The sequence below is a fragment of the Neopsephotus bourkii genome, unplaced genomic scaffold (assembly GCF_033783945.1).
Source record: "Neopsephotus bourkii isolate Nb327-2 ecotype Australia unplaced genomic scaffold, CSIRO-AGI_Nbou_v1 NB_1768, whole genome shotgun sequence".
Lineage (NCBI taxonomy): Eukaryota > Metazoa > Chordata > Aves > Psittaciformes > Psittacidae > Neopsephotus > Neopsephotus bourkii.
This window is the reverse complement of record NW_026902242.1, coordinates 1,635,743-1,658,645: the sequence shown is the minus strand read 5'-3', so window position 1 is coordinate 1,658,645 and position 22,903 is coordinate 1,635,743. Positions and strand designations below refer to the sequence as shown.

General features: G+C 49.5%; 1 protein-coding gene and 1 long non-coding RNA gene across 4 annotated transcripts in view; both read right to left on the bottom strand.

The window, feature by feature from the left end:
• Positions 1-700: 700 nt before the first annotated feature.
• LOC133226070 (uncharacterized) lies at positions 701-5,067 on the bottom strand. Its single transcript, XR_009729396.1, has 4 exons — positions 4,373-5,067; positions 3,425-3,641; positions 1,026-1,121; positions 701-739 (listed from the first exon to the last, which is right to left on the bottom strand). It is a non-coding gene; the product is annotated as an uncharacterized LOC133226070 (long non-coding RNA).
• A 650-nt stretch (positions 5,068-5,717) lies between these two features.
• ACKR3 (atypical chemokine receptor 3) overlaps positions 5,718-22,903 on the bottom strand; it is a 30,639-nt gene continuing 13,453 nt past the window's right edge. The window contains exons 1-2 of one of the 3 annotated variants that reach the window (XM_061379202.1): positions 11,180-11,271; positions 5,718-7,695 (exon numbers count right to left, since the gene is read on the bottom strand). In XM_061379202.1, the coding sequence (XP_061235186.1) occupies positions 6,574-7,668 (1,095 nt within the window). In that variant the 5' untranslated portion in view covers positions 7,669-7,695; positions 11,180-11,271 and the 3' untranslated portion in view covers positions 5,718-6,573. Of the gene's footprint in view, positions 7,696-8,011; positions 8,398-11,179; positions 11,272-22,903 lie in introns of those variants that run through there. The other 2 variants (XM_061379199.1, XM_061379201.1) reach the window with 2 other exon arrangements.

The window sequence follows — 22,903 nt, the reverse complement described above, 5'->3', positions numbered from 1 at the left end:
TCCACACACAGGCACAACTCTCATGCATGGTTTAAAGCCTCAAGCAATGCCAAATTCAAACGTGGCCGGGACGTGTACAGCAAAGCTGCCTCTCAGCCAAGAGAGCTGGAGCGTGAGTGGGGAAGAGCTTCCCTCTCTTTCTCTCTGCTGCTTTATTCTCCATACTCACAATGAGGGCTGTTCTCTCCTGAAAGGGGGAATCCAGCAAACCCCAGCTTTGTATTGATTTACTGCAAAGCAAAGGCACAGATCCTCTTCCATTGAAGCAGCCACCTCCGGCCCATGATAAACTGATGGAGCTGAACCAAGGGGAAGCAGTGGCTCTCAGCGTTTCCAACTGACTGCCTCCCTCCCTCACCCCTCTGAGCCCCAGAGCCATCGCCACCGCATTCACCAGCCCAGGCAGAATGGGAAACGGGAAGAAAAACTCTCCCTCCATCACCACTCTCCTTTACAGAGCTGCCATCCGCCTCCCACCAAAGCAGCCTTGAAACCCAAGCCAGTCACTGGAACCGTTAACTGGGTTGAGACAAAAGCTCTGGACCACACGCTCAAGGGCTCAGCATCCTCCACGCACTGCAGGATTCCCACACCTTTCATCCTGCATTGCTTTCAGAGTGAGGCCATGGAGAAAAGGAGAGGCAGGAAGAAGCATGGCCGTGCTGCAGAGGGCTCACAGGCTGATTCATGAGGCCATGCTCTGCATCCAGGTGGTGTGGTCTCAGATCTATTACCAGACCTTGATGGAAGGAAGCAAAAATGATGACAATGCCCCCCAGAGGGGGTTGATACAGCTGTCACAGACAGTCTTGAGCTGGACAAATCCACTGTGCCCCGGTCATTGCTCAGGACAGGGAGTGACAGCCAATTTGCAGTAGGGCGCTGGAGGAAGGGAGATGCCAGCTCGCTGGTCAGAAGACAGAGATCTGACTTTCCTTCCCTCTATGGAGTCTATGGGACTGGGACCATGCACAACAATGCTGGGACCAGGCGGGCTCCCCCACATTGAAGCCCACCTTACCCACCTTCAGCAGGGCTGAGACATGCACTCCATGGATCAGGCATTGCCCTCCAGCTGTGTTTGCACTGCCCAGCTCAACGGCTTCACTCTCCTGGGACTCCTGCAACACAAGCCATAAATAATGAGGATCTTCAAGTGTTGTGGGCCCATTGGACTGGAACCCACAGAGGCGATGGGAGCAGATCCTGGCAAGCTGGTGGTGATGGGGCTGTAACCCTGAGAGGGGTACCCTAGAGAGGGACTCTTCATCAGGGCCTGTAGCAACAGGATAAGGGGCTCAGAAATAGATGAGCTTTAAGGTCCCTTCAACACAAAACCTGATTCTATGAGACGCAGATAAACCCACCCTAACGCACGATGACTGTGACTTCAGCTCATTGTGCATCCCGATTCCCTGCTGCAGAAGCCATAAATGTGACTGTAGGTGGCCCAGAAACACTGACTTATTAAAAAGAGGAAGAAGGAGGAGGGGGAGGAGGGAATGAATGCGGCTCTGTCGGGCTTCTACAGAACTGTTACATTTTGGTGCTTGTTTTCCAAAGATTAATGTTTTTCTGCATGTGTCATTCTCTTTTCATGCATTTTTGAGACCCCGGAGCTTAGAAACTCAAGCCCCTGTCAGTCACACCAACCCCCCTGCACAAAACATAGCTGCCACTGGAGTGGGTTAAATAAACCACAACAAACCAACACCAAACAGAATGCACTTTTCCATCAAGCTGTGACTGGGTCACTCTGCTCAATGCAAGCGAGACAATGCTCAGAGAAAGCAAGAAACAGATGAGAGTTTTCATACTCATGGCTGGAACTAAATGGATTAAGGTCATTTCCTCGGTAGGTTTGAAACCTTCTGCAACAATTTTATGCAAAGAAAAGGAAAAGTGTCCATTCCTCCCCAAAAAATAAGGGAAAAGTCACTGCTGCAAAAACATTAAATCTGCTTGGGTAACTCAGAATGTATGTTGGCAAGGCAACCCATCTTAGCTTGAACAGTAAACCTGCTATGTCAGAGGCTCTGCAACATATGAAAGAGGCTTGGGTTTCAATATATCATGCCGAATTTACTTCTTTTCAGCCTTTCATAGCAAAGCATTTGATGTCTGTCCTTTCACTGCTGCAATCGATAGGGTGACCTTACTTAAAAGTTGCCCGACCTTTGCTGTTGTCGGTATTGTTCTGTTAAAATGTAATCTAACTCTTTTTCTTTAGTCTGGAAATAGCACTGTACAGACAGCAAACATGACGGGGGCTTGGTGTTCCCCCGCAGCAAAACCTAGAGGCAAAAACATCCATCATCAGAGCTAGCTTAGAACCAGGTGATGTCAAGAAGGCTATAACGTGCAGCAGCCCAGGCCCTCTGCTGAACTGGCCCTGTTGAGTTGCACTGATTTCATACCTCACACTGGCACCAGGCCCACTGGCATGTGCAGAGGATCTGGTTGGTTTCCCAGCAGTTTCATAGCATCCTAGATTGGGTTGGGTTAAAGTAACCTTAAAGCTCACCCAGTTCCAACCCCTGCCACAGGCAGGGACACCTTCCACTAGAGCAGGTTGCTCCAAACCCCTGTGTCCAACCTGGCCTTGAACACTGCCAGGGATGGGGCAGCCACAGCTTCTCTGGGCACCCTGTACCAGCGCCTCAGCACCCTCACAGGGAACAACTTCTGCCTAAGAGCTCATCTCAGTCTCCTCTCTGGCAGGTTAAAGCCAGTGTTGAAAAGCACCCAACTCACTATTTTAGCCATAGGATTGGGTGGTATCCCTGGACTCACAGCATCATTGGACATTGCTATCTCTTTGGTACTATGAAGTAGTAACATTTCCATGCTAGAGCTTTAGCTTAGACCTTGCAAGTATTCCACATAACCCCAGGAAACCAAACAGATCAAGAATTACATGAAAAAGATGTGGATTGTTTTCAAGCAGCGACTACCAAAATGGAAGGAGACAGATTTGTCTCATGGCAGTAGGTGTCAGAAGACTCAGGCACACGCTATAGGGTTACAGCTGGATTATCCAACACAGGATATTTGTGAGCCTGGCTTGAACTATATTATAACCTTGTAATGCAACTCACTCTGTTATTATCTGTTCTGTTGCTGTTATGGCTGTGTTTGTTTGCATTAGTGATGCTGATGCGCACATCTGCACTCACAACCATACATTTGCACAGGATTATGGCTACAATTCCTGATCCTACTTATAGAGAGCCCTGTAAATCCCAAATAGCTCCCTTTAAATCAGCAGCATTATCCTACTGTAAACCAGGGCAGACTCTGGCTCAGATGCTCTTCACTACACTCCGTTATGGAGCAGGGAGGCTAAAAGCAATACCTGGGCTCAGTACACACCAGTTCCCCCCAAACCCCATCGCACTTCATTATGCACTGCTCAGCCCCATACCTCATCACAGGGGCTGAGCCCCACTTGTTGAAGTACCAGCTGAACTCTTCTGATGAAGAAACTCTCTGAAGCAGTTTAAGAGGTGGCTTTGGCAGCACAGCCACCGCCACGTGCTTAAATATTGCTCACAGCTGAGTTATTTCTTGCTTCTTTGGAACTTGAAATGGCTTTTCTGCTCAGTGAACTCATGAAAGGGTAGTATCTAAAGTCAGCAGCACTGAAACGATGGATTAAGGAGAAGCAGGCCAGTTAGGCGTTCCCTACAATACATTATGCAGATGGTTGCCAGAGGAACTGATTTAAAGTCACTGTGCTACACCTGAATGTCGTTTATGGCTCATAAAAGGAGCTCTGTGTTTAAGTAATGGTAAAGCAGGACTACACTTTCTATATATAAGAAATAAAATCAAATCCTTTCTCCCCGAGCAGATGTATTTGTATTTGCTCAGTGCCTGCCCCTGAGCTATGTGGAGTCTGACAGTGCTGGCATGCTTTCAGCCATAAAGCCCAAAGGTTAAGCACAAGGACTTGCTCCAGCATGCATTATGTTTGATTTTTACTGATCTTAACATAGTAGGTTTAACCCCACTGTGAAGGCAAGACCTGTCCCCCCTCCACATGCACCTGTAGCTGTGAGAGGAACAATAGAGATCCCTGGGCACAGACAGACACAGGACCCACCAGTCCTGCCCCAAAGCCACCGCCCTGCAGCAGCAAGAAGCAGGGACTCTTCATCTCCAGGGCTGGGACATTTGGCCAAGCAAGGTGGCAGCAGCCACCACACCACATCAATCACTGCAAGTCAGTCACACCCACCTAAAGATGTGTTTTCACTCTCCTGTTATCTGCTGATAAATTCCCTCAGATCAGACCCAAGGCATCCAAATCCACTTCTCTGGTCTCTGCCCATTTACACCCTTCTCACAGAGTCACCTCAGGGCCGCTCACCTCCACACAAGTAGTGCTGAATCCCAGGGAAGGCCTCGTGCAACCCTTCCCAAGCCCCAGTGCTGGTTCTGCTAACTCCAACCTCCAAACCAGGTACAGCATCCCATGACTACAGCTCTCTGCCTGAGGCACAACCTGAAATGATACAGTTACACTGCTATAAACTGAGCAACACCCTGCAGGCACACAGGAGCGGGATACAGAGCTGTACCCAGCACCTTTGGTGAGGATACACATAAGGATGCTGGGGCATGGAAAGCAATGCCCACCTAAATCAGGAACATTGATTTCTCAGGATTAACACACCATCTCCAGTGTTTACTATCAGCATGAGGGAGCACTTTTCTTTCCTTGCAGTTAAGCAGTACCTTAAGAAAGGCTTATGGGAAGCTAAAAATCCCCTTCTCCTCAAAGCAGTGGCACAAAAGGCTATAGTTATGTAGTTACGTGGTGAGTTATGCTGGCAGCCTTCTCTGCAACTGGCCCCTCTGTTTGGGGATGGACCAGTGATATTTTAGGAGCACAAGGACAGGATGGACTTTGCAGTGCTGCCAGATGTCTCTACAGCATCACCTCCGAGGTGAGAAACACTGCATGGAGAAAGAAACAAAATAGAGTCATTACAAAACTGTTTAGCTCTTGGGATCTCCGGAGGATGAGGTTGTGCTTTGATTTAACAGGAATTTAAGCACAGCCTTCACAGTGCATTGAAGTTGCAAAACACACACCAGCAAGTCAGTGGTGGCTGTGAGACACCATTGATCTAACATCAGTTACCTTGTCCTGAGATGAGGATGACCACGATTCAAGTGTTTGGTGGCTTAAAGATCTACTTCGTACCTTCTGCAGCAGCTGAATCTTGCCCCACACTTTGACAGTACAGCGCTGCAAATTCAATGCAAATTATAACAAAGAAAGGAAGAGATAAAAAGGGATTTAATGCTCTCAGGACTACTAACCCCAAATTCCATCACAAGCAAAACCCATAGAACCTGGATTAGTCCAAACATCCACTCCGTCTGCATACTTGCATATTTTCCTTCCGCATGTTTATCTCCAAGCTACAAGCACAGCCTTTCATCACTCCCAACAGCTTTCACCTTATAAATCCATCACCTTCTGCAACAGCACAGCCTTCGGCAGAGCTGCTCCTCCCACCCCTTCCCCTCTCTGCACGCACCAGTGCTGCCTCACATTCCTCCATCAAGGGCTTCTGCCCACTGTCAACAAACATGAGGAGAGCACAGCCTGACCTGTTTGCTCCTGCACCAGACAAAGGAGAGGAGGTGGCTTGGGGATTTTGACTGAAAGGACAGCAAATCAAACCACTTGTGAGCACAGATGGGGTTTTTTTCCAGATCTTTATTTTACAAAAATAACTTACAAATAGAGACAACTCTCAGAAGTCAGCTCATTCATTCTGTGCATAAGGATAGAGCTTGGTGAAGGACGGATGTAGGAGTTAACAACTCTTACAATACTGTTAATTTTAACATGATGGCAACTATATTACACTACATACATTTCATGCTCCAGAAATGTGGGTATCACCACCCCACAAAGCTATGGTCAGCAAAGTGTGTCAGGCAAGGAGGATGCACCTAAGAGCATCATTTCCATGCTGCTATTCATCGGCATCCTCTTCCCTACAACAGTTGAAACCAAACGGCAATCTAACACTCAGACTACAGCATTCTGGATACACTCATCAGCAATACACCTCAAATACATGATAAAAATATATTTAACTTTCAAATACAATTGTATAAGGTACACCAAGAGCCAGAAAATAAAGTCTCGAGCTTTTAAATACAACACACTATATATATATAACATATACAAGGAGACAAGAGGGAATCTACATGTGGAAGGAAAAGCTTATGCTGAAAAATTCATGTTATCTATGGTACACAATGGCTTTGTCTGCTAGAAAGTCACCCCCATTTGCATAGCACTGTTGAGAAGTCCAGACCAGGCTAGGAGAAAAGGCTTAATTTTGGTACCACTTCAATTCTTGCACTTGATTCTACTCTTAAATTACAGTTTGCTATTTCTCTTCTGTAGGCTGGAATTCATGCCCCGTTCATAACACGTACAGGGAAAGCCGGGTAAAAACCCCACACAAACAAACAACACACACAAAACCATCACGCAAAGAACAAAGGTCAGAGAGTCAAAGAGGTGTCTTTAGGGGGTTGCAGTCATTTGGCATTTTGCTCAAGAGCAGAGTATTCTGCTTCTGACACCCTGGAAGCATCAATAAGCTTAGTGAGACCAGTTTTGGCAGAGTACTTGAAAATAAAGGCTTTCATGAGCTCGTATCTGTAGTTGCGGTTAATGAAGCTGTAGAGGATGGGGTTGACGCAGCAATGCACTAGAGAGAAACACTGAGTGATGTGAAGAGTGGCGTATAAGAAGTTCTCCATCTGACAACTGAAAGGTATGAAATGAAGGCTGTAAAAGATGTCAAGCAGGACAGCTATATGGTAGGGCAGCCAGCAGACAAGGAACACGACAACGTAAGAGAAGATGATCTTCCCATTGCTCTTCCTCTCTTGGTCACTAGAGGCAGAGATGGTCTTCGCAAGGAGGAAATAGAAGAGAGCGATAATGGGAAAAGGTATGAGAAAGCCCAGCACAACAGAAATGAGCTCCATGCCGATCAACCACTCTTTGAAGCTCTCCTCTGGATAGACGGGACGACAATAGGTTTCATTGTTGGAATAGACTGTCTTGAGATAATAGGTGTCTGGCAGAGACACAGCGAAGGCAAGGAGCCACACTAAGATGCAGATGCAGCGACGGATTATCTTCTTCTTGCGACTGCTGGAATTGGTGAAATAGGCAACTGAGAGGTAGCGGTCCACACTCATGCACGCCAGGAAGAAGATGCTGCCAAACAAGTTGATGGAAAATATAAGGTGAGTTATCTTGCACATGATTTCTCCCATGTTCCACTGGTTATGCTGGATGAGGGAGACAACCCACACTGGAAGGGTGATGACAACGCACAGATCGGCAATAGCCAAATTGAAGATGTAGAGGTGGGTTTCATAGCCAGTCATTTTGGCTTGGAGGTTGACCCACACCACAACCGAGTTGGCCACCAGCCCTGTGACAAAGATGAAAATGTAGAAGAAGGACAGGGTGTACAGCAGGGCACTCTTGTTGAGCGTGCCAGGGCATGTTGTCGCATCGACTGTGATGCAGTCACCATTGTTGCACGTCCAGTTGATCTCTGTCAAGTTGGCTGTTTCCAGAAAATCAAGGATGGAAGTCAAGTCAAGTGCGCTCATGTTTGCTCAGTTCGGAGTCCAAGTGACCTATAGGCAAAATAGGATAAAAAGAGGGGAGATTGAGAGGAGCTCTTAGGCTCAAGTTCTTCCCTGTGAGGGTGCTGAGGCGCTTGGCACAGGGTGCCCAGAGAAGCTGTGGCTGCCCCATCCCTGCCTGTGACAGGGGCTGGAATTGCATGAGCTTAAGATCCTTTCGAACCCAACCCAGTCTGGGATACTATGAAATGACCTAAATTGACAAAGATATTTCTGCTGCCATCTTCACAACACAGTGCAGGACACGGAATTTTAGTCCTATGCTTATAAAGCCCTTTCTGTGAAAGGGATGTATGGAATAAAACACCCAATCCAGACACAGCAAAATTCCTCTGGCCGACAGGAGGAACAGCACTGGCTTTTTGTGTGGTTTTTTTCTGCTTGCAGCTCACATCTGACATCATCAGGTTGGCTATCATCCCCGGGTGGGAAATCTGCAGAGTACACCGTGGCCAAATAAATGTCAGGCAACTAAATCTGTCTTCTCTAGCATAAATGATGATCCTATCGCTTTCAGCAGGGGAATCTTTAAGCCATTTTATCTGCACTCCCTCAAGCGTAGTAGAATTGATCTGGCTGATACACGGTACCGTAAAACATTTACCACAAGCTCTGGTCAGCATCTTGTCAAGCCCAGCTCCAGCTGCACTAAGCAGAAATGGGGAACTGAGGAGCTTTGTACCCTTGCCCAGTTTTAAACTTAAACCCTGCCCCATCCTTCCCCCTTCCCTCGGATTCCCTGTTACACAGCATTCCCTGCCGCTAATGGTATCACGTAGCTTGAGAGAAAGAAAGAAGTCAGAACTTGACCACTGGGCTTAAGTTTTCTCCTTAGGAGAGCGCTTTGATTTACAGAGGACTCCCCCATCACAGCTGGCTCCACAACAACTGCTTCCTCCCCACCCTTTTTGCTTTCCTACATTGACTTTTCCTGCCTCAGGAGCGCCTTCTTCTATCCGCAGGCAGCGGACACAGCGAGGGCTCTCATTACTTTCCTTGCCAGCAGCACAAGGGCCCCAGCAGACCCACGTGGCTCATGCAAAACCCGAGGCCATGCTCCTAATTACCACTGTGCTTTAGGGGGTTCCCTCACTGGGACCCTCCCACCCCATAACAGTACCACCCACAGCAGCAGCCTTGGCTTGTGACCCCCATGCTTCAGCCCTGCACCCATAGACTCCATCACACTAAAATAAAGATGGAGAGGGGTGTTTCCAAGGGATGGACCCCCTCTCATTCCCCATGGCTTCACTGGAGCCAGAGCAGTATGTCAGCCAGCCCATCCAGAGTTCCCACCACGCACACTTCTAGCATCCTCAGCAGTGGCTACCTTGTTCTTACCCACGCCAGCAGCCCCAACAGGGAGAGGCACCTCCTGATGCTGGCCCAGCCCTAGGGGCAAGGCCAGCATGAGCTAATGGCCAGAGAGAGCAACAGGGGGGTAACACCCCTACAGGCACCTGTACCTCTGAACATCCTCGACCCCAGCATAGGACAGCTTGGTAGGGCTTACAGAGCACAGAGGGAAGAGCTCTGAGCACCCTCTTTTAGCCCTGCTCCCCAAAAAAAGAGACATGGGTTGGCACAGCACCTCTCACTCCTCCATCTGCATAATTGGCTCTTCCCAAATCTCCTCCCACCCCACCTGCCAGAGACACAGACTACGGAAGAGAAGGAAGATAAGGGGGGAGATTACCAGGAAGGACTCAAGGCACTATTGTTCCAGTGGAGAGGAAGCTGGTGGCACTAACAATGAGGGGAGCCCTGCATGCATCCAGGAGAGATCAAATCTCTTCACAAACAGGGCCCAAACTGGTCCTGTGAGGAGATCTAGCCTATCACTTCAAACCTATTCATCCTTCCAGGCTTTCATCCAGCTGGCCTGCTGAAAGATGGAGTTGAGATTCAAACCAAATTAAGCATGGGTTTTGCTGAAAAGCTGGCTAAAGAGGGAGCTCAGACAGTGGCAGCTTTCTGTCCTGGGATAGACGATCCCTGTCTTCAGGAAAGCAGAGAGTGATTTCACCCATGTCTATGCAGGGCAGAAGAGCTGCACAGGGGAGAGAGATGGGTCTTCTGCCAGACCTCATCCAGGGTCTCACCACTACCACTGTGTCCCAAGTGTTCCACTTCTGAAGGCCTCTCAAGTGTGGGGAGAATCAGCAGGATCCCAAAGCCCCCATATCTCAAAACCCTACAGCAACTAGACAAAACTCCTTAAAAGCCACAACAATCCCAGCCCACAGCATGGGCCACCATCTCCTGCTGGCATCTGTGGACAGTGAGGTGAAAACAGCAGCAGGAACACCATGCTACCCGCACAAAACCTCACTGAAGTAGCACAGGTGGGGCTGGGCATTTTCTGTGGTCCAGCAAGGGGAGTAGGCTCTTTCCACATCTCAAGACCCTCCAGACGGCTGTGACCACCCACCACAAAGCCTCCAGCACATCCCCTAACGGAGAAGAAACTCAGACCTGGCTGTGGGGTGTCTGATCACTGGTGCTAACAGAGAGGCACCAAGTTCGATCAGGGAGGCAGCAGGACGCCCCTGAAGCTGGGGCTCACACCAACACCAGCCTAGGACAGCAGCTAGCAGAGGGCATCATATCCCAGGCGCTCACTCTGGGCATCTCATGGAGCAGAACACAATGACCAGCCCAAATCTCTGCCTGTCTCTGCTCCAAGTACAGGTCTGCCGCACGCACGTGCATCCCTCTGCCAGGGCCGGCCGCATGCCTGTGCGCTTCCGTATCCCCAGTGCGGCAATAAAACCTGAACCCGATACGGCCTCCCAGGCTCAAAGCCCTGCTGGCCAGGACAGCGCTATTCCCGGATTACAGCCTTCCGAGTCCAGGCTCCCCATAGTCTGGGATTAGCTGCTGTAACATGAACTCCGATTCCCACTCAGATTAGCTGGGAGTGAGCGGGGAACCCACCAAACTCAACACAGCCTCCCCGTGCTCTTAAAAGAATACCTTCAGCGCACTCTGCAGACAGCACAGCATCCTCAACACTCGGGAAGGCAGCTGGAACTGCTTTCTGTGGCCACTGCACTGCAAAGCCCTTGCCAGGCCATCAACCCTTCACCTGGCAGGCACGTGTGCTGTGGCCAGTCCCTTAGTTCACTGGAGTTACGGCATGAAGGGAAGGCAACGTACCCAAAATCCTGCTCCAGACACCCAGAGATGTCCCTGGAGCCGATGCAGCCTGCAGGACTGCACCTTCCCCATCCCTGGGCTGTGAAGGAGTAAACAGACACCAGCATCCCTGCCTGGGAGGGCAGCCTCACACCGCGTGGCAGCGTTCAACCCCTTGACACTTTTGGGAACTTCGCAGCACCCCAGAGCATCCTGCAGCCCGGTCCTGCCTGCACTCAGATTGGCCTCAGGCAAATGGCTTTGCTCTTCTGGAGAGAAGCAAACTGAGCTATGCCGGGAAAAGCCAGGACGGCTGCTCAGGGTGTCACCTACACACCTTCACCCTTCCCATGCCAAAAGACCAGCACGGATCTCCAACATGGGAAAGCGAGCAGCGTGTCCTGCCAGGACATTCGGCTGCTGCAGAACGCTCATGCTTTCACGCGGCTTTGCAATGAGCCCGGCACATTCACGCTCCCTTCTGCAGTTCAGAGTTGAAGAAAAGAAACCCAGACCGAGGTAATCAAGTGCCCCACACAGCTCCGTATCCCACCGGGAAAGGAGCACAGAGCGAGCCACACCGCCTGCCGGTGCGCGGCAGCGACCCCGCGGTCTCCATCCCCCCCGCACACCGCTGGCGAGGTGCGGCACCCGCTAACCCGACCCGGGGACACCGAGTGCGTGCGGGAACAGCGCGCTCCCCGCCCCGATCCCAAACCGTGATCCCGAGAACGGGGCCACCGAGAGCAGGGGCCGAGGGAGCGAAGGTTCGGATCCCGCTCCCTGCGCAGCGCTGAATGGGAGGATGCGGGAATGGGGACACCCGGGCGCTCACGGCCGCGCTCTTACCTCGCACAGCCTAAGCTCAACCACAGCCAGAGCCACTGCCGCCGCCCGCCGCCGCGGCCCCTTATAGCAGCGGCACGGAACCGCCTCTCGGGGGCGGCCCCGGCCCCGGGCCAGCCCCGCGGGGAGGATCGGGGGCCCCGCGGCGCCCCGGGAGGAAAAGGGGGTGGGTGGTGCGTTGGGGGGCTCCGGTAACAGCAGAGAGAGCGGGGTCCGGGGTACAGGGCATCAGGCACCCCGGGGCAGGAGAGAGGGAATGGGAGCAGGACCGGGGAGGGAGGGAAGGGAGGAGGAAAAAGTGGGTGGAAGAGAGAGGGGAAAGGGAGGGAGGAAGGTAAAAGCAAGTTTCTAGTTGTTTTCTGGATTGTTGTGTTTTTCCCTATAGAAACCAGGGAAATAGAATATTGAGAAGATTGAATATTCTTCGATATAAAATACTCTATGTTCTATGGAATATGGAATACTGAGAACCCAAAGCACGGGGAGCAGGGAACCCTCAGCTCTACTTCTTCACACCCAGGGCAAGAAAAATGAATGCCAAGGAAAAGTGGCAGGAAGCCAGAACCTTGCTAACTAAACCTGAAATCACAGAATCAATCACAGACTGGTTTGAGCTGGGAGGGACCTTAAAGATCAGTCAGGTCCAACCCCCTGCCATGGGCAGGGAAAATCCATTTCTTCACACTCCTCCTCAGCACAAGAAAAGCAGCTGATTAAAGTAGCCCTGAAGGGGAACGGGTAGGTCTGTATTTGGCTTCAGCGGGGTCAGCCTGTCTGTCTGTCCCAGGGAAGATGCTAGGATTAGATGACAATCTACCTGTCAACACAACAGCCACACCATACAACTTACTGAAGGCTGACAAGGGCACTGACAGGTCGGCTGACATATGGCTCAGAAAGCACAATCAGCTTCAGCATTGCTGCCAGCAAAGGGAAGATTCAGCTGCAGGTATTATCTTGCAGCACCAAGCACACACTAAAGCCTGGTCATCATCAGGATGTGGGCTGCCACTGGCTCAAAGTAAGTGCCACACTGTAGCAGGACTACAAGAGGCCACCAAGGAGGCCATTTGGACCACTCCATCCACTACCATCCTCACAGCACTGCAGAGAAGGAGGACAGAGCAATGAGTCTCTTGCCATCCCATGGATAGAGAGGGGAGGATGTAAGGTACCTTGTGTCCCGCTCCCCCTAGATGAGGTCCTCCAAACTTCACAGCTGACAGTGAGCAAAGCATTCTGGTATCTGCCTAAATTCCAAGTGCTCGCCCAAGTCTGTGGATGTTGGTGGAATTAAAGCATGATGAGTTCAGGCAACAGCAGGATTAAGGTTAAAAATAAGCATGTACTGAAGCATGGGGATAAATCAGGCTCTGAAAATCCTAGGGAAAAAACATATCAAAATAAAGGCACTCCAGCAGAACTCCCAAATCCCTTAGCCAAACAAGTCAGCAGAGTGGGCTTTCCTTACCTGGTGTGCCAGAAACTAACACCAAGTAGTACGATTCCTTTCAAAGCTCTCCAAAACCACCGGCCAGCATCTGCGACCACAAAGCTGCTATAGCTGTTCAGTAGTCACAGGCAACCTCCCCCCACACTCCTGCATTCGTTGAGAGCAGAGCCCTTGCTCCCATTTCCAGATTCCTCCCTCCAGCTATCTTTTTACTGGGAGCAAGCTCCTCACACAGGAGACAGAGCCCATTCCCTTTCCATTAAGAAAGCCAGATTTTGCTCCATGTTCAGGCATGAAAAACCCATGCAATGTGAAACTACGTCCCTAAAACACAGCAAGCAGAGATAGACACTCCAGGTAAGATCAGCAGAGGGTTGAGATGCTACCTACTACCTGCCTGTTGGTATCTGCTGCCAGTCCAAGCAGGTGTCTCAAGAGACAGGAGCTCAGATAGTCCTGTGACCAGAACTCCTTGTACATGCAGCTATGCAGGCAAGCAATCCATTGCTCATTCAAATGAGACAGGCTGAGAGAGCTGGGCTGGTTCAGCCTGGAGAAGGCTCCTTAAGGGGAGACCTTAGAGCAGCTCCAGTACCTAAAGGGGCTGCAGGAAACCTGGAGAGGGGCTTTGGACAAGGGCCTGTAGGGACAGGAGAAGGGGAATGGCTTGAACCTGCCAGAACAGGGGAGACTGAGATGAGCTCTTAGGCAGAAGCTCTTCCCTGTGAGGGTGCTGAGGCGCTGGCACAGGGTGCCCAGAGAAGCTGTGGCTGCCCCATCCCTGGCAGTGTTCAAGGCCAGGTTGGATGGGGTTGGAACTGGATGAGCTGTAAAGACCCTTCCAACCCAATTCATTCTATGATTCGGGAAAGGGGGAAAGCAAAGCTCTGCAACTCTTCACCCCACTATGGAGGAGTCTGTGGCAACACAGCAGTGAGGGACTGGTCTCCTTCATGGGGCCCTGCAGGAGGTCAAGACTCCACCGTGCTCAGCACTGCAGATAGACACACCTAAGGCTGAGTTCTGACCCACAGAGATAGGTATGGCAGGAGGAGCAGGCACAGGGTGTCAGGCACTGAAAAGCTTTAATTGCTTATTCAAAGGTTTTGCATTCATACATTAACTGCCTGAGTACAGCAATGTATAATTCTTTCTCCAAAAGCATAATTTTCTACTAAAGGGGGCAGAGAGGGAAGCGAGAGAAAAAGTGGGAATTTATCAGGGCTCACGCAGCCTTTCCCAGCTGGTACTGGGAATGTGGGCTGGAAGCATCCTCATTTTCTCTTCAGGTTTCCCTTTGCAAGTGGGAAGCAGATGGAAGCTAATACCCAGCCCTGCCTGTTTAAGCCAACAAATCCAACAATTAAACAAGTTGGCAGCTTCAAGTGCTAAGGAAGATCTGGGGTGGGGGATAAGAGATACAAAGGCAATGAGGCAAAGTGCGTATATGCATTGGGTGTGGAGCATTGGAACAGCACAGTGGGAATCAAAGAGGGACACAGGGAAACACTTCCCTATTGCACACGAGAGGATCTGCCTGCAGCAAGAGCGAGGTGAGAGCAGCAGCACCAAGCGGGTGTCCAAAACCAGCAGCCTGATGCACAGGCGGAGAACGCACTGCAAACACCCACATGGAGAGGAAAGAGCCAGAGTGAGCCCTGGAGGAAATCAGGCCGTGATCCATGAAGTTCACGAAGGTAAAAAAGAGCTTCCTGCAGTCCTAGGAGCCAGCGCCAAAGGGCTGCTGGATGAAAATGCAGTGCTCATTTCCTCCCTCTTCCAAGACAGCCAGTTCTCTGTCCTCTCCTGGTCACGTTCCTCACTGCATCAGTCGGGTGATGGATGGAGGAAGAAGCTACCAGCCTAACAAAAGGAATAAATAGATGGCTCCATGAGGAGTCACCTCTCAGATCGGAGGCAGAAAGGAAGCCAGCAGTGATTTCCAGAGGCAGCCGTTGCGGCACTGCCCAGCCTCACTTCCCCTACCAACAGCAAACAATCGAGTCATTGAGCTCCAAGCCATGCCTACAGCAGCGTCAGCACCCCCCAGCAGCCCTCAAGAAAGGCACAGGGCTGCTCTCCTGTCCCACTCCGTCCTCTCCTGTTTGGAAGAGACACAAGATGAGGACACCAAAGGAAAGAGAGCAAGCAGAAGTGCTCTGCTGCAAAGAGGCACTATTTGTGCTTGCAGCAGCACAGGAAAGGCACTCACAGGCAGCTCTAAGGAGACCAGTGTCCTCTGCCTCTGGGCTCAAGTGCACACCGAAGCCAGGTCATGGGGACACCCCCAAGTCCTTGTCCTCAGGCTGCTCCATCCATTCTCCCCCAGCCTGTGTTTGTGCTTGGGATTGCCCCAACCCAGGTGTTACCACAAATCACCCCAGAGCAGGGCTTCCACTTCCCCCAGCTTTGCCTAAAGCACTAAACCAAGCAATAAAAGAGAAATCACAGCACAGGACTTCCCTTTCCCATCCACACCACTCCACTTGTTGGTTTAAAGGTTCATGACAATTACTGGTGAGGGTTTCTTTGCAGAAAGCCCCTTGTGAGCTGGTTCCCACCTCTGCTGTAGCTCCAAAGCTGTATTTTAAACTTCACCACCACTACACTAAGGACCAAATTTAAGAGGAGTATTTTAGAGCAGGAAAGCTGAGCTCTTTGGGATGCCACAGGCTTCCAGCACCTGCAGTTTGAAGCACCACACATCGGAGCCTTTTGAAGAGGTGATGCGTGTTTTCCAGGCATTGTCCAGCCTAGGGACACTGCGTCAGCATTCGCCTCTTGACAAGTGATGCTGAACAGCACTGATGCAGAGAGACAGCGCAAACCGCAGAACACTTCATGTGGGTCTCCATCAACGGGGCCACCCAGGATTTTTAACTGCTCTTTGCCTTCTTCCCCCTCCAAAGATGCAGCAGGAGAGGTTAACACATGGCAGGGCACCTTCTGTCAACCCCACTGAGCTTCCCAAAAGCCAAGCAACAGTACAGCAAGCATCCCTGCAGGATCTGACAAGGAAAGGGCTGGGCAACTTACTATTTTCAAGGTAATGAGAGCTTTTGGGACAAATCAATTGGTGGTGTAATTAGGAATATTACTCGTGTAGCTACTAATTATCGCAGATGGTTTTCTCCTTCACAGTTCATTTCCACCTTACTCTTCCACTAAATGAAGGTGTTACCTATGAATGTTATTTGCAGCTTCATAAGCTACTGACATAGGCATTATTGCCATTTATTTGAGAGCATGCTGAAGCGTGACCACAAGGAAGATAAACCAGGACCCTGAGCCAGAAATCCTGCCTGGAGCAGCCAGGCAGCAGGGCAGATTGTTCAGAGGCACTGATTTTTACTAAAAGCTATTCATAAACTACTCCTCTCCTGCACGGTGCTGCCTCAGATGAGCAAGGTGACATTAACATGGGTAGGTTCTGACAGAAGCCATGCTATGGGAAGCTGAACTCCAACCCTGCATTAGCAGCAAGGCTTAGAAGTGGCATGCCAGGGACAGAGAGGGAAGAAAGGAGTTTGAATTAGGATGTGGGATCCCCCGCTACGTTCACTTGCTTCCATGTGAAAGAGTCCTGCTAGGTGTAAAACAACTAAATACGACACGCCAGTAAGGAATAAAAAAAATCATTAAATCATAAATCTTTTCGAAAGGGAATCTACTGGGGAGATTATATTCGTTTTACATGAACATATGGATTTAACAGTGGCATATCATATTGTTCTCTGCGGAGGAAAAAGACATATTGTGTTAAAGTATGATAGTTAGAGCAGTCCTTTAGGAAGGAAAGCAAATATAACCTTGGCAAGGAACACTGACTGCACGAGCACCAAGTAAAGGACATTAAAAGCAGGGCCCAAGCCCCAGCTGCCGAAAGCCTGCATAGCTTGACTGGAGCTGTTGGAGCTAAGCCCAAGATGGGAGCTGAGAACGAAGGTCACTTCCATTTAGCTACACCTCCTTGAAAATGTTAAGTAAATGAACACAAAGGGTAATTTTTTACTAGGCCCGTTGTGAACAGCCACTGTTTGCCCACCAGCAAACACTGACAGATGTCAGAAGAAAAAGACATCACAGTTGCATTCAGTTTGATGGTTACTGGTTGGGAACTAAGCAACCATCTCCTTCTGTATTGTCTCTGCCTCAGCGGTGGAAATTGCTGAGCTCTCCTGGATCTCAGTGCAGCCGATACTCAGGATTTAGGTAGAATCAGGCACCCAGCTGCAAAATACGGGGTCACCAAAGCTCTTCTTTGGTTGCTGCCCAATCTAGGCCCCCCATGTGCCTGGTTTACGTCCAGTCCTACTGTGGCACATGCCCAGAGGTGTCCGCACCAGACTGACACCAGTCTCCTGCCCAAGATGCAATCAGATTGAGGACAATAAATACCTCCTCTTCCCTGAGGGCCAATATCTGACATTCATTTGATGAGCACCCTGCACACAGCCAGTTACAGGGTTTGGACAAGGTCTCCTTACAGCAGGCACAATGCTGAGGTGGGACTGATCTCACAGTCCCCTTTCACAGCCACACTCTACTTTTACCTTCCCACCTCTTTCCTGACCCCATAAACCTATTCATTTGAAATAGGAACATCCTTTCCCCTTCTTTCTCCATCCATACCTTTAGCATGGTAGCCAACATAGCCCCACACGTATTGTAGGTTCAAATCTCCTCCAGCATGACTCCAGATGTGGAGGACACTGGGAAGGAATTCCGTCCCACTCTGCATGGTTTCCAGATACTCATCCCATGCACAAGTTCCCAACAAGCTCCTGGAGCATATCTTCCTGCAGGAGAAGGCTGTGGATCACAGACAGAAACACATGCAGACCTGAGCTCAGATCAGCTTCACAAAGCACCATAAGCACAATTGCAGTCATAGAATCCCAGACTGGTTTGTGCTGGAAAGGACCTTAAAGCTCCTCCAGCTCCAATGCCTGCCAGGGGCAGGGACACCTCACACTAGAGCAGGTTGCTCCAAGCCCCTGTGTCCAACCTGGCCTTGAACACTGCCAGGGATGGGGCAGCCACAGCTTCTCTGATTCTCTCCATCATCCCAAGAGTGTTGCTCTGCCACATGACTGCTCTCACAATAGTTACGGGAAGGTCTTCAGGAAACATAAAAGTTACTGGACAATAACTGGGCACAACCTTATCTTTCCTCTGATAATTTGGGATCCAAAGTAGCCTATTCCAGAGGAACAAGGGGAGAAAACAGCTTTAGCTTACTACACAAGGTAACCGTAACTGCTGAGCAGCTCCTGCACCTTACTATGCTTTACACCAATCCGACCACATCACACTCTTAATCACCTGATTAACACATGGATAACATCAGAAAGGATGGGATTTGCTCATCACCTGGGTTGCACAGGAGAGCAGAGGCATGCAAACTGCAGCTGGACTTGTTCTGCTCCTACCTTTTGCTGACCCAGCTTTCTAGCTGAAAACCTTCTCATCTATCCCAATGAGGTATGAAATTGGAAGCACTGTTGGTCCCACTGACAGGACTGCACCCAAGCCTGCTTCTAGGCAATTAAGTAACTAGATAAAAGAGAGCTGATGAAGCATTAACTGTGAACAGTCAAAACAACAAAGTCAGCGCACACAAACCACAGTCTCTTAATGCAACATTAAGTCAGTTTTACATTATTTCCGTATTTGCCGTAAGTGTATTCAGCTACCTGGAAAAACACTAATAACATTGGGGTTAACTCCATACCTGGGCCAGGCTACCACTTGAGACAAGCAGTTAATACCAGCCAAACACTTGGACAACTTTAGGTCCTGCAGAAACAGTTGTTGCTGGGGTCTTTAATACTGGCTTTTAGGTGTGCAAGGCACATTGGCAGCAGCTCGCTGCCCAATGCCATAGGAAGCCAAAGAGGTTTTAGACTAACTCAGATTATCCAGTGCGAACACAAGAAGGAGGCAGCCTGTGCTTTAGCTTCTTTCCAGGGCCCCTGGAAAGTTAATCCTATCTGATTACACCACTTCTTTTTTTTTCCATAGAAAAAATAAACACCCTTCTGTACTAACCATAAGGCTGCCTTCTTTCAAAGGGAGATGTAGTATCCAGGATAAATTCATTACTTCATCCCATTTTTATCCCAGGTCTTTAAAGTAGTGGTTTTACTTCAGGATGTAGTATCGCTTGGCAGTTCCCAAAAGAGATCCTACTTTTCCTTAAAGAACGAAGAATGAAGATGATCTCTTCAGCTGCTTAAAGCCTGCACACCAAATTCCATATATGCATGTTAGAGCCATGCAAACATATAAGGAGCTAGGAGCAGCTTCCCTTCAGACCACAAATACTAGGAATGCAATGGGCTTGGAGCAACCTGCTCTATTGGAAGGTGTCCCTGCCCATGGCAGGGGTTGGAGTTGGATGAGCTTTAAGGTCCCAGCTCTGAAGTAAGAAGGATGGCTCAGTTGCCTTCCTCACACCAACAGGGACTGTGCTGTACTGAGCTGAAGCCTTGAACTGATTACAATGTCACTCTGTCTTTGGATCCAATATCCTGTGGGGGAATCTTCTGGGAATGTATTTTGGTTCAGACTTGGGTCAAGGAGAGTTGACTTGACCTGAAAATAAATCCAGGCAATCTCAAGCTGAAGAGCCATTGACTACTGTTTGCAATACAATAAAGTGAGGAGATCAAACTCGGCTGAAACCCAGGGCTAACATAAATCCAAGGAGAAAGGGGAACAACAAAATTCATTCACCACCAGGACAAAGGGGCATTTTTCTCATTGGCAGAATGCAGAGCAGGGACTGAAAGCGCTTTCCAGGCAGCATTTTTAGTTCCCCATACAGCGAGTGTGTGCTGTTCAGCTGTGCTGCTATCTTCCTCAGAATAGCAGGAAGATAAGAGGTACGTGACTGCATTTGTGTGTGAAAAAGGGTTTGTGGGCTTTTTTTCTTGCTTAGCATCACTAGATGGAGTTCCTCTGCTCACACACAGGGCAGCTTTTGTGAGAGGTATTTTATATGGATCCCTAAGGAAGGATCTCAGCGGATGGGCTCTGAGCGCTATTGTGTGCACGTGCGCATAATAACTCTCAGCAACTTTAGCTTTATGGTCCAGGAGGAATGCGAGTTGTACTCACTGCAGCTCCAAGCTGAAATCCTGCTCCTGGCTCATGCTACGGGGAGTTGTACCATGAACTCCACTGAAGCCTTTCTCCTCCTCCAGGAGCCTCATTTGGATTGTTGTTGGATAAAACAACACTTCCCAGGTCTGTACTGCAGGGAGCCACAGAGAGACTCCTTTACCCACACCTGCAGTATATCATAGCATCATGGACTGGTTTGAGTTGGAAGGGACCTCAAAGCTCATCCAGTTCCAACCCCTGCCACGGGCAGGGACACCTTCCACTAGAGCAGGTTGCTCCAAGCCCCTGTGTCCAACCTGGCCTTGAACACTGCCAGGGATGGGGCAGCCACAGCTTCTCTGGGCACCCTGTGCCAGCGCCTCAGCACCCTCACAGGGAAGAGCTTCTGCCTAAGAGCTCATCTCAGTCTCCCCTGTTCTGGCAGGTTAAAGCCATTCCCCTTGGCCTGTCCCTACAGGCCCTTGTCCAAAGCCCCTCTCCAGGTTTCCTGTAGCCCCTTTAGGCACTGGAGCTGCTCTAATGTCTCCCCTTAAGGAGCCTTCTCTTCTCCAGGCTGAACCAGCCCAGCTCTCTCAGCCTGGCTCCAGAGCAGAGCTGCTCCAGCTCTCTGATCACCAAATATCCTCAGGATATTATCTGATATCCACAGAAATAAATAAAAAAAAACCCTCCTGACTCTCCTCCTTCCCAGACCTCAGATCCAGAAGCAGCTCTTTGACTCACCAGCCTTTTGCCCATACCCATACCACATACCCTACTGAATACACTTCCCAGCTTCTCAACGTGGCTGGTGGCCCAGCGAATGCTCTGGAGGATCCTCTGTCCACCCAGCAGTCAAACCCCAGTAGGAGCTTCTCTGAGGACACACCAGCCCAGGGAAGCTGCTTTCAGGAGATAAAGGCAGCCCCTGTGGCAAGACGTGAGCTCCACATTCCCCATTTGAGTGCAACTATTTCTAAACACAGCCCAGGGAAAAGTGCATATTTATTTTGTTATTTCACTAAACCCCACTTTATTAACCAACTTGTGCTGTAGCGTACAAGATCCCTTTGTTTATAGAGCAAATTATGCTGCTTCTTCCCATCTCCCACTGTGATTGCACGATTCCTGGTCAGATTGTATAATGTTTGATGTAAGAATATATAAACTCCACTAAACAAAGCTGCAATAGAAAGTTGAATAGCGAGTCGAGACTCCAACCTCTCCAGGGGGAAAGGAAAGGTGAGTTTGACAAAGTAACACGCTGAGAGCGCCTGGGAATGTTTCAGATGAAATAAAGTACTTTAAGAGGGACTTAATATTCAAAGTCAGCATTTCACATCTGCACCCATTAAATCTGTCAGGAGCCTCACCCCTGGCTCCAGTGAAATCTTCACAAAACTGGGATTTCTTTTAGCACTGTGTGAAAATTAACACTTTCAATTGCAATCACCTATTCACACTTTTGCTCCAAAAACAAGTCACACATGAATATTCACAGCCAACCAACACCATCTAACACCAACGCTCTAGTAAAGACCTTCCCAGCACACGTCCATCCTCTACATTAGGAACAAGAGAATGTATGGATCAGTCTCCTGGCAGTGGCTTTACAGGTAGCGCCCAAACACTGGTCCTCTCAGAGAGTTCTGGGACAATCACTTCTCACCTAAATTCCAATGCAGTGGGGATTGCTCTGTCAGGACTGGTCCAAGGGTTATACACAGGGAAGTGCAAGTATTTGTTAATGGACACATCTTTCCTTCACAGAAAGTCTCCATCATCACAGCAGCTCTGTTTCTCACTCCCTGTCTTCCATGAGACCAACTGAACCCTCCTTTTTCAAAATCAGTTCCAGCAAAAACATGAGGAAAACCAATCCTAGAGATTTTCCACCCATCAGCAGAGGTCACAGTCAGGAGCAGACCTCCACAGTCTTCTATCCATTACCTGCCTCTTCTCTGCTCTGGTACCAAGTGCACTGCAGCCAAAGTGTCTTTGCACAGCACAGCAGGTAGCAGCCTGGAGAAGAGAAGGCTCCTTTAGGGGAGAACTTAGAGCAGCTCCAGTGCCTAAAGGGGATACAGGAAACCTGGAGAGGGGCTTTGGACAAGGGCCTGTAGGGACAGGACAAGGGGAATGGCTTTAACCTGCCAGAACAGGGGAGACTGAGATGAGCTCTTAGGCAGAAGCTCTTCCAACCCAAACCAGTCTGGGATTCTATGATTAATATCATAAGCTAGATGAAGAGGGTTCTTTTAACACAGCAAAATGTTCAGCTTAAACCTGTGGCCATTTCAACTGTCTCTCCTTACCAGTGTGGTTAAGCCTGAAGTAGGACAAGAAATCCAAGCAAAGGTAGTCACTAAGGAGAGGGCGGTGGAGAAAACTGCCTCATAGACAGTCACATTTCAAAGCACATGGAGAAACCTCTACCGAAGCAGTGAAAGCCCAGCATTCCCTCTTAGAAACATCAGAAGCTATGAGCTCAGTTACTGGCTGACGTGTCACCAATCAGACATGGAGCGGACACTCTGCCTACAGCTTTGGAAATGTGAGTAAAATACCATCCCCTGGTGGTGTTCCATCCCCAGCCAGTCTGAACTCATCCACAGAACCTGATGGGTGGTGGCTTACACATGACTTAGTGGAGAG